Genomic DNA, 17,195 nt, shown 5'->3' on the forward strand with positions numbered 1-17,195 from the left:
TATAGGAATTATAGGACTATTTCCCTCTATACCATTTGTATTTCATTAACCTTTTGACTGCTGGATGTTCTTATAGGCACTATAGTATTGCCAGTGTAACAGTATAGCTTCCGTGCCTCTCTTCTCCCCTACCTGGGCTCGAACCAGGAACACATCGACAACAGCCACCCTCGAAGCATCGTTACCCATCGCTCCACAAAAGCTGCGGCCCTTGCAGAGCAAGGGGAACAACTACTTCAAGGTCTCAGAGCGAGTGACGTCAACGATTGAAACGCTATCAGCGCGCACCCGGCTAACTAGCTAGCCATTTCACATCGGTTACACCAGCCTAATCTCGGGAGTTGATAGCTCAATGCTTGAAGCACAGCGAAGAGCTGTTGGCTAACGCACAATAGTGCTGTTTGAATGAATGCTTACGAGCCTGCTGCTGCTTACCACCGCTCAGTCCGACTGCTCTATCAAATCATAGACCAATTATAACATAATAACACACAGAAATACAAGCCTTAGGTCATTAATATGGTCAAATCCGGAAACTATATTTTCAAAAACAAAACGTCCAAATATTGCCGTTACATTGCACAACCTTCAATGTTATGTCATAATTATGTACAATTCTGGCAAATTAATTACGTCTTTGTTAGAAGTAAATGGTCTTCACACAGTTCGCAACGAGCCAGGCGGCCCAAACGGCTGCATATGCATATACCTTGACTGCTTGCACGGAACGCAAGAGAAGTGACACAATTTACCTAGTTAAAATAAATTCATGTTAGCAGGCAATATTAGCTAAATATGCAGGTTTAAAAATATATACAGTGCCTTGCGAAAGTATTCGGCCCCCTTGAACTTTGCGACCTTTTGCCACATTTCAGGCTTCAAACATAAAGATATAAAACTGTATTTTTTTGTGAAGAATCAACAACAAGTGGGACACAATCATGAAGTGGAACGACATTTATTGGATATTTCAAGCTTTTTTAACAAATCAAAAACTGAAGAATTGGCCATGCAAAATTATTCAGCCCCTTTACTTTCAGTGCAGCAAACTCTCTCCAGAAGTTCAGTGAGGATCTCTGAATGATCCAATGTTGACCTAAATGACTAATGATGATAAATACAATCCACCTGTGTGTAATCAAGTCTCCGTATAAATGCACCTGCACTGTGATAGTCTCAGAGGTCCGTCAAAAGCGCAGAGAGCATCATGAAGAACAAGGAACACACCAGGCAGGTCCGAGATACTGTTGTGAAGAAGTTAAAAGCCGTATTTCGATACAAAAAGATTTCCCAAGCTTTAAACATCCCAAGGAGCACTGTGCAAGCGATAATATTGAAATGGAAGGAGTATCAGACCACTGCAAATCTACCAAGACCTGGCCGTCCCTCTAAACTTTCAGCTCATACAAGGAGAAGACTGATCAGAGATGCAGCCAAGAGGCCCATGATCACTCTGGATGAACTGCAGAGATCTACAGCTGAGGTGGGAGACTCTGTCCATAGGACAACAATCAGTCGTATATTGCACAAATCTGGCCTTTATGGAAGAGTGGCAAGAAGAAAGCCATTTCTTAAAGATATCCATAAAAAGTGTTGTTTAAAGTTTGCCACAAGCCACCTGGGAGACACACCAAACATGTGGAAGAAGGTGCTCTGGTCAGATGAAACCAAAATTGAACTTTTTGGCAACAATGCAAAACGTTATGTTTGGCGTAAAAGCAACACAGCTCATCACCCTGAACACACCATCCCCACTGTCAAACATGGTGGTGGCAGCATCATGGTTTGGGCCTGCTTTTCTTCAGCAGGGACAGGGAAGATGGTTAAAATTGATGGGAAGATGGATGGAGCCAAATACAGGACCATTCTGGAAGAACCTGATGGAGTCTGCAAAAGACCTGAGACTGGGACGGAGATTTGTCTTCCAACAAGACAATGATCCAAAACATAAAGCAAAATCTACAATGGAATGGTTCAAAAATAAACATATCCAGGTGTTAGAATGGCCAAGTCAAAGTCCAGACCTGAATCCAATCGAGAATCTGTGGAAAGAACTGAAAACTGCTCACTGCTCACATCCAACCTCACTGAGCTCGAGCTGTTTTGCAAGGAGGAATGGGAAACAATTTCAGTCTCTCGATGTGCAAAACTGATAGAGACATACCCCAAGCGACTTACAGCTGTAATCGCAGCAAAAGGTCGCGCTACAAAGTATTAACTTAAGGGGGCTGAATAATTTTGCACGCCCAATTTTTCAGTTTTTGATTTGTTAAAAAAGTTTGAAATATCCAATAAATGTCGTTCCACTTCATGATTGTGTCCCACTTGTTGTTGATTCTTCACAACAAAATACCGTTTTATATCTTTATGTTTGAAGCCTGAAATGTGGCAAAAGGTCTCAAAGTTCAAGGGGGCCGAATACTTTCGCAAGGCACTGTACATCTGTATTGATTTTAATGAAAGGCATTGATGTTTATGGTTAGGCACGCATTGGTGCAACGAAAGTGCTTATTTCGCGAATGCGCTTGTTAAATCATCACCCGTTTGGTGAAGTAGGCTGTGATTCAATGAGAAATGAACAGGCATCGCATCGATTATATTCAATGCAGGACAAGCTAGATAACTACATATGGTTGATGATATTACTAGTTTATCTAGTGATTATGTTAAGATTGATTGTTTTTTATAAGTTTAATGCTAGCTAGCAACTTACCTTGGCTTCTTGCTGCGCTCGCGTAACAGGTAGTCAGCCTGCCACGCAGTCTCCTCGTGGAGTGCAATGTAATCGGCCACAAAAATGCAGATTACAGATTGTTATGAAAACTTGAAATCGCCCCTAATTAATCTGTCGACCTCTAGTCTACACTGTACATTGTACAGTACAAGAACACTGCTAGCCAAACACAAGTCTATTGCTATGCGTGCAATTAAATTACAGAGCAACTACACCCTCCACATTTCTGAAGGGGGATTATTACCAGACCTCAAAAGTGGTCTCCTGATCTGGTTTCGACATAGTTGTGGACTATTTTATGAATTATTTTGAGAGCAAAAACCTGATAAAACTCTGAGATCTGGAGAAAAATACAACAAAATTTACCAAACTATCAAACTTATTTTATAGGGCCCTACAACTGTAGAGTGACTGTTCAAAATCGCTAACAAGAACCTCCTTTTTTGAGATTGCGCAATCAATTTATTTTTCCTGCCAAACAATCAATTGTAAATATGATATTGTCAAGTTAAAATGTAATTGTGTTTATGGAGGGTAAGACATTACAGGGTACTTGCTCAGCCCACAAATTAAACATACACTTAAATGCTGCAAACTTTCCGGGGCAGTATATATATATATATTTTTCATTCGGGGCAATAGCTTTCAGTTGGCACTGGCCTGGGTTGCCACTGGCAAATTTACCTGAATGTCAAGCCCTGCAAGGGCATGCTAATTTAAAATATGGCTTGTCGTTATTAGCCTGGTTCTGTATGGAATGCAGGCACATTATGGGACACAGGTGTCTGGTCTCCACCCCGCTGATCCTCAACACTGGGGCCCCACAAGGGTGCGTTCTCAGCCCTCTCCTGTACTCCCTGTTCACCCATGACTGCGTGGCCATGCACGCCTCCAACTCAATCATCAAGTTTGCAGAAGACACTACAGTGGTAGGCTTGATTACCAACAACGAAGAGACTGCCTACAGGGAGGAGGTGAGGGCCCCCGGAGTGTGGTGTCAGGAAAATAACCTCACACTCAACATCAACAAAACAAAGGAGATGATCGTGGACTTCAGGAAACAGAAGAGGGAGCACCCCCCTATCCACATCAACGGGACAGTAGTGGAGAAGGTGGAACGTTTTAAGTTCCCCGGCGTACACATCACGGACAAACTGAAATGGTCCACCCACACAGACGCAATGTGGTGAAGAAGGCTCAGCAGCGCATCTTCAACCTCAGGAGGCTGAAGAAATTTGGCTTGTCACCAAAAACACTCACAAACTTTTACAGATGCACAATTGAGAGCATCTTGTCGGGCTGTATCACCGCCTGGTACGGCAACTGCTCCTCCCATAACCGTAAGGCTTTCCAGAGGGTAGTGAGGTCTGCACAACGCATCACCGGGGGTAAACTACCTGCCCCCAGGACACCTACACCACCCGATGTCACAGGAAGGCCAAAAAGATAATCAAGGACAACAACCACCCGAGCCACTGCCTGTTCATCCTGCTATCGTCCAGAAGGCGATGTCAGTACAAGTGCATCAAAGCTGGGACCGAGAGACTGAAAAACAGCTTCTATCTCAAGGCCATCAGACTGTTAAACAGCCGTCACTAACATTGAGTGGCTGCTGCCAAACTTACTGACTCAAATCTCTTGCCACTTTAATAATTAAAAATTGGATGTAATAAATGTATCACTAGTCACTTTAAACAATGGCACTTTATATAATGTCTACATACCCTACATTACTCATCTCATATGTATATACTGTACTCTATACCATCTACTGCATCTTGCCTATGCCGTTCGGCCATCGCTCATCCATAAATGTGTATGTACATATTCTTATTCATTCCTTTACACTTTTGTGTATAAGGTAGTTGTTGTGAAATTGTTAGATTACTTGTTAGATGTTACTGCGTGGTCAGAACTAGAAGCACAAGCATTTCGCTAATCACCTTGCAGCGGTGAAAAATTGGTGCGACCCTATCATGTGCTGGTGCCATCAACTGAAAACCTTTGTTGGAAAAAGTTAGTCTAGAGCCCTGTTAAGCTCATTGTTGATGCATTGTATGCTCATGCTTTGTCATACTAGGTGGGACAGCAATACAATATTTCCATTCACCTGCAGGCTAGAGTTGAGAGACAGAAGATCTAAGATTGATTCGATGTGTCTGATTTGGTCATTGTTTTCTAAAGAAGACCAGTGTCTCTAGTCTTTACTCCCCTGTGCTAGTAGTAGGTTAGATGAAGAGACTGTGGCTCTATGAAAGCTTTGAGGTCAATTGACCTGCTACCAATGTAACAACCAGGACGAAGGGAATGTTAGGCCCTACCTACAGTACCTGCCACACTGGAAATAATAGCCTGGGCACAAATATGTGGTAAAAGCCTTATCACGACCCTGTCTGTCTGGGTGGCTGGCTGTTGAATTCTAAAATGAAAACACACAGCTTTTCTGTTTTAAGGAATGGAGATGGTTGCTTCCTGTATTCCAACTGCCGACCCACTTCCAAGTTCCATATGTGTAGTAGTAGTATAGTCTACACCTAAAAGCAGCATCATTGTCATAATCTTTTCTAATTGCTTGCAGGTGTTGCTACTAGAGGTCGACCGATTTAATCGGAATGGCCGATTTAAATTAGGGCCAACTTCAAGTTTTCATAACAATCGGAAATCGGTATTTTTGGGTGCCGATTTGCCAATTTTAAATGATTTATTTTTTTCTATATTTTTTCTATACCTTTTATTTAACTAGGCAAGTCAGTTAAGAGCACTTTCTTATTTTCAATGACGGCCTAGGAACAGTGGGTTTACTGCCTTGTTCAGGGGCAGAACGACAGATTTTCACATTGTCAGCTCGGAGGATCCAATCTTGCAACCTTACAGTTAACTAGTCCAACGCAATAACGACTTGCCTCTCTCTCGTTGCACTCCACAAGGAGACTGCCTGTTACGCGAATGCAGTAAGCCAAGGTAAGTTGCTAGCTAGCATTAAACTTATCTTATAAAAACAATCAATCATAACTACTAGTTAACTACACATGGTTGATGATATTACTAGATATTATCTAGCGTGTCCTACGTTGCATATAATCTGACTGAGCATACAAGTATCTGACTTAGTGGTGGTAGGCAGAATCAGGCGCGTAAACATTCATTCAAAGAGCACTTTTGTGCGTTTTGCCAGCAGCTCTTCCTTGTGCGTCAAGCATTGCGCTGTTTATGACTTCAAGCCTATCAACTCCCGAGATGAGGCTGGTGTAACTAAAGTGAAATGGCTAGCTAGTTAGCGCGCGCTAACTACAGGGACGGAAGCTATACTGTTACACTGGCAATACTAAAGTGCCTATAAGAACATCCAATAGTCAAAGGTTAATGAAATACAAATGGTATAAAGGGAAATAGTCCTATAATTCCTATAGTAACTACAACCTAAAACGTCTTACCTCGGAATATTGAAGACTCATGTTAAAAGGAACCACCAGCTTTCATATGTTTTGAGCAAGGAACTGAAACGTTAGCTTTCTTACATAGCACATATTGCACTTTTACGTTCTTCTCCAACATTTTGTTTTTGCATTATTTAAACCAAATTGAACATGTTTCATTATTTACTTGAGGCTAAATTGATTTTAATGATGTATTATATTAAGTTAAAATAAGTGTTGTAATTGTCATTATTACAAATAAATGTTTTTTAAAAATCGGCCGATTTTAATCGGTGTCGGCTTTTTTGGTCCTCCAATAATCGGGATCGGCGTTGAAAAATCATAATTGGTCAACCTCTAGTTGCTACACAATTTAGCAGGGCTGGGAATTGCCAGGGACTTCACAATTCGATATTATCATGATATTATCATACTTAGGTGGCAATGCAATATGTATTGCAATTCGTCGGGGCATGGACTCTACAAGATGTCGAAAGCGTTCCACAGGGATGCTGGCCCATTTTGACTCTAATGCTTCCCACAGTTGTCAAGTTGGATGGATGTACTTTGGGTGGTGGACCATGGGAAACTGTTGAGTGTGAAAAAAACAACTACCATCCCCGTTCAAAGGCACTTAAATCTTTTGTCTTCCCCATTCACCTTCTGAATGGCACACATAGGCTTGCATCCATGTCCCAATTGTCTCGAAGCTTAAAAATCATCCCTTAAACCTTTCTCCTCCCCTTAATCGACACTGATTTAAAGTGGATTTAACAAGTGACATGAATAAGGTATCATAGCATTCACCTGGTCATTCTGTCATGGAAAGAACAGGTGCTCTTAATGTTTTGTGTACTCTGTGTATGTCAGCTGCCGAGACACGAGAGAGGCATAATTAAAACGAGTTTTGATCAGTCATGGAAATAAGTGCTGAATACATGTTGGCTCACTATTTAAAGAGAACAAGCTATAGGATGAAAAAAACGGTGTATTGGTGCAGGTACAGTCGACTAGCACTAGCTAATGCTATCGATAGTCAAAGTATCTATATAATATTGTGATGTAATGGTGTATTTTTTTCCTCATCACTACAATTTACCCTAGTTTTTTTTTAAACAAAAGATGAACATTTATTTCTTAATTTTTTTGACAGCTGAGAGTCCAGTATCTAAAACAATAAAGGGTTTTACACGATCGCAACCTTTTGCACTCTGCAAAGGATTGTGGGACTGGAGAACAGATTACCGCCCGGCCAGGTGTGCAATTTGACACTGACTGACAAGCCTACCACGGGATACAGCTGCCTGCTGCCATATAATCTAATAATGGCTGGGGTAGACACTGGATGCAGATGGGAAAGGTTTTCCATCAGTTTGTCTTAAATTACTACTTGATGGGTTATTGTTTTATTGCCTAAGATGTGGGCTCTCTAGGCGAATTTGTGTCAATGTATGTGTGTAAACTCGGCAAAAAAAGCAATGTCCTCTCACTGTCAACTGCGTTTATTTTCAGAAAACTTAACGTGTAATTATTTGTATGAACATAACAAGAATCTACAACTGAGACATAAACTGAACAAGTTCCACAGACATGTGACTAAAAGAAATGGAAAAAATGTGTCCCTGAACAAAAGGGGGTCAAAGGAGGAGGGGGATGTCTTCACTTCAACGCACAGCATTGAAATTGCCTGCAATGACCACAAGCTCAGTCCGATGATGCTGTGATACACCGCCCCAGACCATGACAGACCCTCTACCTCCAAATCGATCCCGCTCCAGAGTACAGGCCTCGGTGTAATGCTCATTCCTTCGGCGATAAACGTGAATCCGACCATCACCCCTGGTGAGACGAAACCGCGACTCGTCAGTGAAGAGCACTTTTTGCCAGTCCTGTCTGATCCAGTAACGGTGGGTTTGTGCCCGTAGTCCCGTTGTTGCTGGTGATGTCTGGTGAGGACCTGCCTTACAACAGGACTACAAGCCCTCAGTCAAGCCTCTCTCAGGCTATTGCGGATAGTCTGAGCACTGATGGAGAGAATATGCGTTCCTGGTGTAACTCAGGCAGTTGTTGTTGCCATCCTGTACCTGTCCCGCAGGTGTGATGTTCGGCTCTACTGATCTCGTGCAGGGGTTGTTACACGTGGTCTGCTACTGCGAGGACAATCAGCTGTCCCTCCTGTCTCTCTGTAGCGCTGTCTTAGGTGTCTCACAGTATGGACATTGCAATTTATTGGTCTGGCCACATCTGCAGTCCTCATGCCTTCATGCAGCATGCCTAAGGCACATTCCCGCAGATGAGCAAGGACCCTGGGCATCTTTCTTCTGGTGTTTTTCAGAGTCAGTAGAAAGGCCTCTTCAGTGTCCTTAGTTTTCATAACGGTGACCTTAATTGCGTACCGTCTGTAAGCTGTTAGTGTCTTAACGACCGTTCAACAGGTGCATGTTCATTAATTGTTTATGGTTCATTGAACAAGCATGGGAAACAGTGTTTAAACCATTTTACAATGAAGAGCTGTTTAGTTATTTGGATTTTTACAAATTATCTTTGAAAGACAGATTCCTGAAAAAGGGATGTTTCTTTTTTTGCTGAGTTTAGATAGTATGTGGTTTGCCAGCACACATTAGCAATCTGTAGAACACTGTCAGACATAATGCATTGTAGATCACTGCACTCTGACTGACTCATGGAGGTATTAAAGCTAAATGCAAGACAAATGTCTGTGGGTGGGACCCAGTGGACCTAGGTTGTACCAAAGCCCTGCTCAAAAGTAGTGCACTAAATATGAAAAGGGTACTTTTTTTGGGACACATCCTTAATATTGTATTGTTTACCGTCTTTTCCCCTGTCAAGCTGTTCCATACCCTCCCCAGCAGCGTCTCTCTATGAAGGAGCTGTTTGAGGATGGCAAGCCCAACGCAGAGACGCTCCGCACCCACCTAGTGAAGGAGGGCCGGCTGGAGGAAGAGGTGGCCCTCCGGGTCATCAACGACGGCGCCAACATCCTGAGACAGGAGAAATGCATGCTGGAGGTAGAGGCACCCATCACAGGTAAGGGAAAATAGTACTTTATTAGTCAGTTTGAGACATACAGTGGGGAGAACAAGTATTTGATACACTGCCGATTTTTGCAGGTTTTCCTACTTACAAAGCATGTAGAGGTCTGTAATTTTTATCATAGGTACACTGTAGAGACGGCATCTAAAACAAAAATCCAGAAAATCACATTGTATGATTTTTAAGTAATTTGCATTTTATTGCATATTTATTGCACATTTTATTGAAGCATGAGGTCTGATACCAACAGGCTCAGAGACAGTTTTGATCTACAAGCCATACGACTGCTGAACACTTGAACTGGACTGACCACCTGATCTGATTCTCCACACGTTAGCACACACACACACTCTTTCATGCTACACACATCAACTGCTGCAACCAGACTTATGATTGCTAAATACTGCACAACTTAAATAATTACCCCAATTTCCCCTTCCCCAAAAGACATGTAAATATTGGACTATAAATTGTGCCTTCCTGTATTACACTTACGCACAAAAATGTACAGTTGAAGTCAAGTTTACATACACTTAGGTTGGAGTCATTAAAACTCGTTTTTCAACCACTCAAAAAAACTATAGTTTTGGCAAGTCATTTTTCCAACAATTGTTTGCAGACAGATTGTCACTTTTACCCAGTGGGTCAGAAGTTTACATACACTAAGTTGACTGTGCCTTTAAAAAGCTTGGACGATTCCAGAAAATTATGTCATGGCTTTAGAAGCTTCTGATAGGCTAATTGGCATAATTTGAGTCAATTGGAGGTGTACCTATGGATGTATTTCAAGGCCTACCTTCCAATTCAGTGCCTCTTTGCTTGACATTGTGGGAAAATCTAAAGAAATCAGCCAAGACCTCAGAAAACAGTTGTAGACCTCCACAAGTCTGGTTCATCCTTGGGAGCAATTTCCAAATGCCTGAAGTTATCACGTTCATCTGTACAAACAATATTACGCAAGTATAAACATCATGGGACCACGCAGCCGTCACACCGCTCAGGAAGGAGACGCGTTCTGCCTCCTAGAGATGAACGTACTTTGGTGCGAAAAGTGCAAATCAATCCCAGAACAATGGCAAAGTACCTTGTGAATATGCTGGAGGAAACGGGTACAAAAGTATCAATATCCACAGTAAACGTGTCCTATATCGACAACCTGAAAGGCCGCTTAGCAAGGAAGAAGCCACTGCTCCAAAACCGCCATAAAAAAGCCAGACTACGAATTGCCACTGCACATGGGGACAAAGATCGTACTTTTTGGATAAATGTCCTCTGGTCTGATGAAACAAAAATAGAACTGTTTGGCCATAATGACCATCGTTATGTTTGGAGGAAATAGGGTGAGGCTTGCAAGCCGAAGAACACCACCCCAACCGTGAAGCACAGGGGTGGTAGCATCATGAGGGGGTGCTTTGCTGCAGGAGGGACTGGTGCACTTCACAAACTAGATGAGGAGGGAAATTATGTGGATATATTGAAGCAACATCTCAAGACATCGGTCAGGAAGTTAAAGCTTGGTCTCAAATGGGTCTTTCAAATGGACAATGACCCCAAACATACTTCCAAAGTTGTGTCAAAATGGCTTAAGGACAACAAAGTCAAGGTATTGGAGTGGCCATCACAAAACCCTGACCTCAGAACTGAAAAAGCGTGTGTGAGCAAGGAAGCCTGCAAACCTGACTCAGTTACACCAGCTCTGTCAGGAGGAATAGGCCAAAATTCACCCAACTTATTGTGGGAAGCTTGTAGAAGGCTACCTGAAACGTTTGACCCCATGTTAAACAATTTAAAGGCAATGCTACCAAATACTAATTGAGTGTATGTAAGCTTTTGACCCACTGGGAATGTGATGAAATAAATAAAATATGACATCACTCTCTCTCCTATTATTCTGACATTTCACATTATTAAAATAAAGTGGTGATCCTAACTGACCTAAGACAGGGAATTTTTACTTGGATTAAATGTCAGGAATTGTGAAAAACAGAGTTTTTAAATGTATTTGGCAAAGATGTATGTACACTTCCGACTTCAACTGTATTCTATTCTACTGAGGCTTTTACTTTATGTTCGTACTATCCTTTTATTATTTCTTATTGTTTCATTGTTGAGAAGGAACCCCGCAAGTAAGCATTTCATTGGACAGTGTATACCATGTGTATACCGTACATACGACTCATAAAACTTGAAACTCTCCTCGGCTGGTGAAACCAGCCTGATCTCTCCATTGTTTTACTGCACAAGTGAAATAGAATGGTGATAACGCAGGGATTAGACTGGTTTCATCAGGGTTTTTTATTTTTTTTATTTTACCAGGTGAGTTGACTGGGAACACATGCTCATCTACAGCAATGACCTAGGGAATAGTTACCGGGGGGATGATTAGGTGACCGGGATGGTATGAGGGCCAGATTGGGAATTTAGCCAGGACAGCGGGGTAAACACCCCTACTCTTACGATAAGTGCCATGGGACATTTAGTGACCACAGAGAGTCAGGACACCCGTTTAACGTCCCATCCGAAAGACGCCACCCTACACAGGGCATTGTCCCCAATCACTGCTCGGGGGCATTGGGATAACGAAACATTTACCAGTGGAAAGGGTGTCTCCTACTGGCCCTCCAACACCACTTCTAGCAGCATCTGGTCTCCCATCCAGGACAAACACTGCTTAGCTTCAGAAGCAAGCCAGCATTGGGATGCAGGGGGGTATGCTGCTGGCTAGCCTGCTCCCTCTGGCCGACACACATGCTGAGTGAGTGAGGATAGTACATGCACAACTCTTTCTCTGGCACCCAGCAGACAGACATTCACACAGTGCCATGGAATAGTGCCCAACCGGGCCCAGAGTAAACACAGCACGTGCCTGGGCACTATGCCATGGTACCACACAACTGTTAACTGTATCTGTTGACAGAAGGTGTATTGGAGTGGACCCATTTTGCTGGCCTGAGTTATGGGTGTCATCAAATGCCTTTGAACTGAACTCCCAGTTTCACACAGCTGTCCTTACTGTCCTGGTCCAGCTTAGCATATCTGTTCTGCACCATGCTAGTGCTCACACACAGCCTCAATCACATGCAAATAGGCCTACATGTCTTCGCTGTATATGAATAGATTACTTTGTCATAGACAGAATTGGGTAACTCTGAAATTACTCTCACTCTTGTGCATATCAAAGTATTGTCATATCAGACCATGTCTCTCCTGTACTAGAGGATAATTACCTATTGTTTCCTTCCCTAACAGTGTTGTTTGTTTGTCCTTAGTGTGTGGAGATGTCCACGGCCAGTTCTTTGACCTAATGAAGCTGTTTGAAGTGGGAGGCTCGCCCAGCAACACACGTTATCTTTTCCTTGGAGACTACGTAGACCGAGGCTACTTCAGTATTGAGGTGATTCTACCCTACTGACCCAATTTCCCCCTCTCCTTGAGTCTGCCAATGAAAAAGGATAATCGGAATTGGGGTGAAGCGGAGGAGTGAATAAAAAGTTGGGGATCAGGTTTGGCGACTGCTTGGTGAGTCTATTCCAGAGCACTCAAAAGGAGAGGATAACTATGATTGGCCTTATTTAGATCCTGCTGCAGGAGGAAATCCCCTGTGTTGTGTTTGAAGGCAAGCAAAGCGGTACACTACCGTTCAAAAGTTTGGGGTCACTTAAAAAATTCCTTGTTTTTGGTCCATTTAAAATAACATCAAATTGATCAGAAATACAGTAGACATTTTTGATGTTGTAAATGACTATTGTGGCTGGAAATGGCTTTTAATGGAATATCTACGTAGGCGTACAGAGGCCCATTATCAGCAACCATCACTCCTGTGTTCCAATGGCACGTTGTGTTAGCTAATCCAAGTTTATCATTTTAAAAGCCAAATTGATCATTAGAAAACCCTTTTGCAATTATGTTAGCACAGCTGAAAACTGTGGTTGTGATTAAAGAAGCATTAAAACTGGCCGCCTTTAGACTAGTTGAGTATCTGGAGCATCAGCATTTGTGGGTTCGATTACAGGCTCAAAACGGCCAGAAACAAAGCACTTTCTTCTGAAACTCGTCAGGCAATTCTTGTTCTGAGAAATGATGGCTACTCCATGCGAGAAATTGCCAAGAAACTGAAGATCTGGTACAATGCTGTGTATGTACTACTCCCTTCACAGAACAGGAGACAGAACGCGTCTCCTTCCTGAGCGGTATGACAGCTGCGTGGTCCCATGGTGTTTTATACTTGCGTAATATTGTTTGTACAGATGACCGTGGTACCTTCAGGCATTTGGAAATTGCTCCCAAGGATGAACCAGACTTGTGGAGGTCTACAATTTTTTTTCTTCTGAGGTATTGGCTGATTGCTTTAGATTTTCCCACAATGTCAAGCAAAGAGGCACTGAGTTGGAAGGTAGGCCTTGAAATACATCCACAGGTACACCTCCAATTGACTCAAATTATGTTAATTAGCCTATCAGAAGCTTCTAGTTCCATGACATAATTTTCTGGATTTTTCCAAGCTGTTTAAAGGCACAGTCACAACTTAGTGTATAAACTTCTGACACACTGGAATTGTGATACAGGGAATTATAAGTGAAATAATCTGTCTGTAAGCAATTTTTGGAAATATGACTTGTCATGCACAAAGTGGATGTCCTAACCGATTTGCCAAAACTATAGTTTGTTAACAAGAAATTTGTGGAGTGGTTGAAAAACAAGTTTTAATGTCTCCAACCTAAGTGTATGTAAACTTCCGACTTCAACTGTATAACATGGTGATATGTGTCTGGCCCTGTTGGACTAGTGTGCCATGTTTAATTTAGACATCTCTCGCTCTCTGTAGTTACCTCTCAAGCCCATTGAGGGGCATCCACTCTGCTGTGCTCTCACGTGGAATTATTTCATGTCTGAATGTTGCTCAGGGTCAAGTTTGCTAAGTCCTTTGTTACATCACATAGTCAAAACCTTAATAATAGCTGCCATTTTGGTTCGTGGTCATACTTTTGTTGCTCTTCTCAAGGCAGAGCACGTGAATTGGTGTCAGTGTCCTCTAGTTAGTTAGCTAGATTATTCTGAGTAAACTGGGTGTGTAGACCACAAAAATGGCCTACAGTGCCTTATTAAGAAAGTATTCACACCCATTGACATTTTTTTGTTAAACTTAATTATTTTTTGTCAACGATTACACCAAATACTAATTTGAAACTGGAAGAAAAATTATAACGTTAAAATATATAACACTATCATGCTGACCAGACCGCTCGCGTGCGTGCGTCCACCATCGAGCGCATGTTGATTTTGTCCACCCACACCAGACGCGATCAGGACACGCAGGTTGAAATATCAAAACAAACTCTGATCCAACAATATTAATTTGGGGACAGGTCGAAAAACATTTATGGCAATTTAGCTAGCTAGCTTGCTGCTGTTAGATCATTTGTCCCGGGATATAAACATTGGGTTGTTATTTTACCTGAAATGCACAAGGTCCTCTACTTGGACAATTAATCCACAGATAAAAGAGTAAACAGAGTACTAGAAATGACATCTCTCCTCCTTCAGGCTGTTTCTTCTTTGGACTTTATATGGCAGTTGACAACCAACTGTAAGGTGCACTACTAACTGGACTGGAGTGTGGACCTCAGTTCATCTTTCAATCACCCACGTGGGTATATGCTTCTATAAACCAATGAGGAGATGGGAGAGGCAGGACTTGCAGCAGTTCTTGCGTCACAAATATAACCAGGTTCTATTTTAGTGCCTGGCTACGCAGACGCTTCTTCACGTGTGCGAGCAGTGTGGGTGCAATGATTGAGTAACATTTATTTTGCTATGCGAGCGGTGTGGTCAGCATGTAATATATCTTGATTTGACAAGTATTCAACCCCCTGAGTCAATCAGTATTCAACCCCCTGAGTCAATCAGTATTCAACCCCCTGAGTCAATCAGTATATCTTAGAATCACCTTTGGCAGTGATTTACAGCTGTGAGTCTTTCTGGGTAAGTCTCTCTAAGAGCTTTGCACACCTGGATTGTACAATATTTGCACTTAAAAAGAATATATATTCTTCAAGCTATTCTTCAAGTTGGTTGTTGATCATTGCTAGACAGCCAATTTGTATTTATTTATTATGGATCCCCATACTTTTCCTGGGGTCCAGCATAATTAAGGCAGTTATATACAATTAAAAAAACATTACATTACATTTCACAATAGATTAAGTGTGTGCCCTCAGGCCACTACCCTTCTACCACATATCTACAACACAAAATCTATGCTATCGTGTGTCTCTCTACACAGTTGCTATTTCATTTTTACATTTTTATTTTATTTAACTAGGCAAGTTAAAAACCAGGGTCTGTGGTGAGGCCTCTAGCACTGAGATGCAGTGCCTTAGAATGCTGCACCACTCGGGAGCCCTACTGTTTGATAAGGTGTGTTTTTATATATATATTTTTTTGTTCTTGGTGTGTTTACTGCTTCCATGAGTTTCTTGATGTGGAATAGAGTTCCATGTAGTCGTGGCTCTATGTAGTACTGTGCACCTCTCATTGTCTGTTCTGGTCTTCGGAAATGTGAGGAGACCTCTGGTGGCATGTCTTGTGAGGTATGCATGGGTGTCTGAGCTGTGTGCTAGTAGTTTAAACAGACAGCTCGGTGCATTCAACATGGCAATACCTCTCATAAATACAAGTAGTGATGAAGTCAGTCTCTCCTCTACTTTGAGCCAGGAGATATTGACATTAATAATATCAATGTTAGCTCTCTGTGTACATTTTGAAGGCCAGCCATGATGCCCTGTCTGGGGCAATTGTAATTTTCCTAAGTCCCTCTTTGTGGCACCTGACCACACGACTGGACAGTAGTCCAAATGCGACAAAACAACAGCCTGTAGGACCTGTCTTGTTGTTAGTGTTGAGCAGCGTTTTATTATGGACTGACCTCTCCCCATCTTTGTTTATGTTGCATCAATATGTTTTGTCCATGACAGTTTAAAATCCAGGGTTACTCCAAGCAGTTTAGTATCCTCAACTTGCTAAATTTCCACGTTATTCATTAAAAGATTTAGATGAGGTTTAGGGTTTAGTGAATGATTTGTCCCAAGTAGAATGCTTTTCATTTATGAAATGTTTAGGATAAACTTATTTCTCGTCACCCATTCTGAAACGAACTGCAGCAATGATTTCACGTGCTGTGGCAGCTGATGTGTCGAGTCATCAGCATACATGGACACACATGCTTTAATCTGAGCCAGGTCATTAGTAAAGATGGAAAATATTAAGGGGCCTAGATAGCTGCCCTGGGGAATACCTGACTCTGCCTGGATTGTGTTGGAGAGGCTTCCATTAAAGAACACCTTGTGTGTTTTGTTCAGACGGGTAACTCGCAATCCACAATATAGCTGGGGGTGTAAAGCCAATACGTTTTTCCAGCAGCAAATTGTGATCAATGATGTCAAAAAATGCACTGAAGTCTAATAAAAAAGCTCCCACAGTTTTTGTATCATACCTTAGCTTGATTGTAAGGTATATCTTTATCATACCTTACCTTGATTGGTGGAGGTCTGCAGAGATTGTTGTATGTCTGGGAAGTTCTTCCATCTCCACAAATTATCTCTGGAGCCCTGACAGTGACCATCGAGTTCTTGGTCACCTCCCTGACCAAGGTCCTTCTCCCCCGATTGCTCAGTTTGGCCAGGCGGCTAGCTCTAGGAAGAGTCTTGGTTGTTCCAAACTTCTTCCATTTAAGAATGGTTGATGCCACTGTTCTTGGGGACCTTCAATGCTGCAGAAATGTTTTGGTACAATTCCCCAGATCTGTGCCTTGACACAATCCTGTCTCTGAGCTCTACGGGCAATTCCTTTGGCCTCGTGGCTTCGTTTTTGTGCTGATATGCACTGTCAACTGTGGGACCTTATATAGACAGGTGTGTGCGTTTCCAAATCTTGTCCAATCAATTGAATATACCACAGGTGGACTCCAAGTTGTAGAAGCATCTCAAGGATGA

The 17,195-nt window shown here is 42.2% G+C and overlaps 1 protein-coding gene across 9 annotated transcripts in view; it reads left to right on the forward strand.

Annotated features, from left to right (window-relative positions):
• Positions 1-17,195, forward strand: part of ppp3cca (protein phosphatase 3, catalytic subunit, gamma isozyme, a) — an 80,924-nt gene that overhangs the window by 17,003 nt on the left and 46,726 nt on the right. For all 9 annotated transcript variants that reach the window (XR_016496651.1, XM_021606375.3, XM_021606377.3 and 6 more), the window contains exons 2-3: positions 9,001-9,198; positions 12,474-12,598. Coding sequence is in view for 8 of the 9 variants with exons in the window: in XM_021606375.3 (XP_021462050.1) it covers positions 9,001-9,198; positions 12,474-12,598 (323 nt within the window). In the remaining variant the exon portion in view is untranslated. The remainder of the gene's footprint in view (positions 1-9,000; positions 9,199-12,473; positions 12,599-17,195) is intronic.

The sequence above is a fragment of the Oncorhynchus mykiss genome, chromosome 6, assembly GCF_057628025.1.
Source record: "Oncorhynchus mykiss isolate SJ-2025 chromosome 6, ASM5762802v1, whole genome shotgun sequence".
Taxonomy (NCBI): Eukaryota; Metazoa; Chordata; class Actinopteri; order Salmoniformes; family Salmonidae; genus Oncorhynchus; species Oncorhynchus mykiss.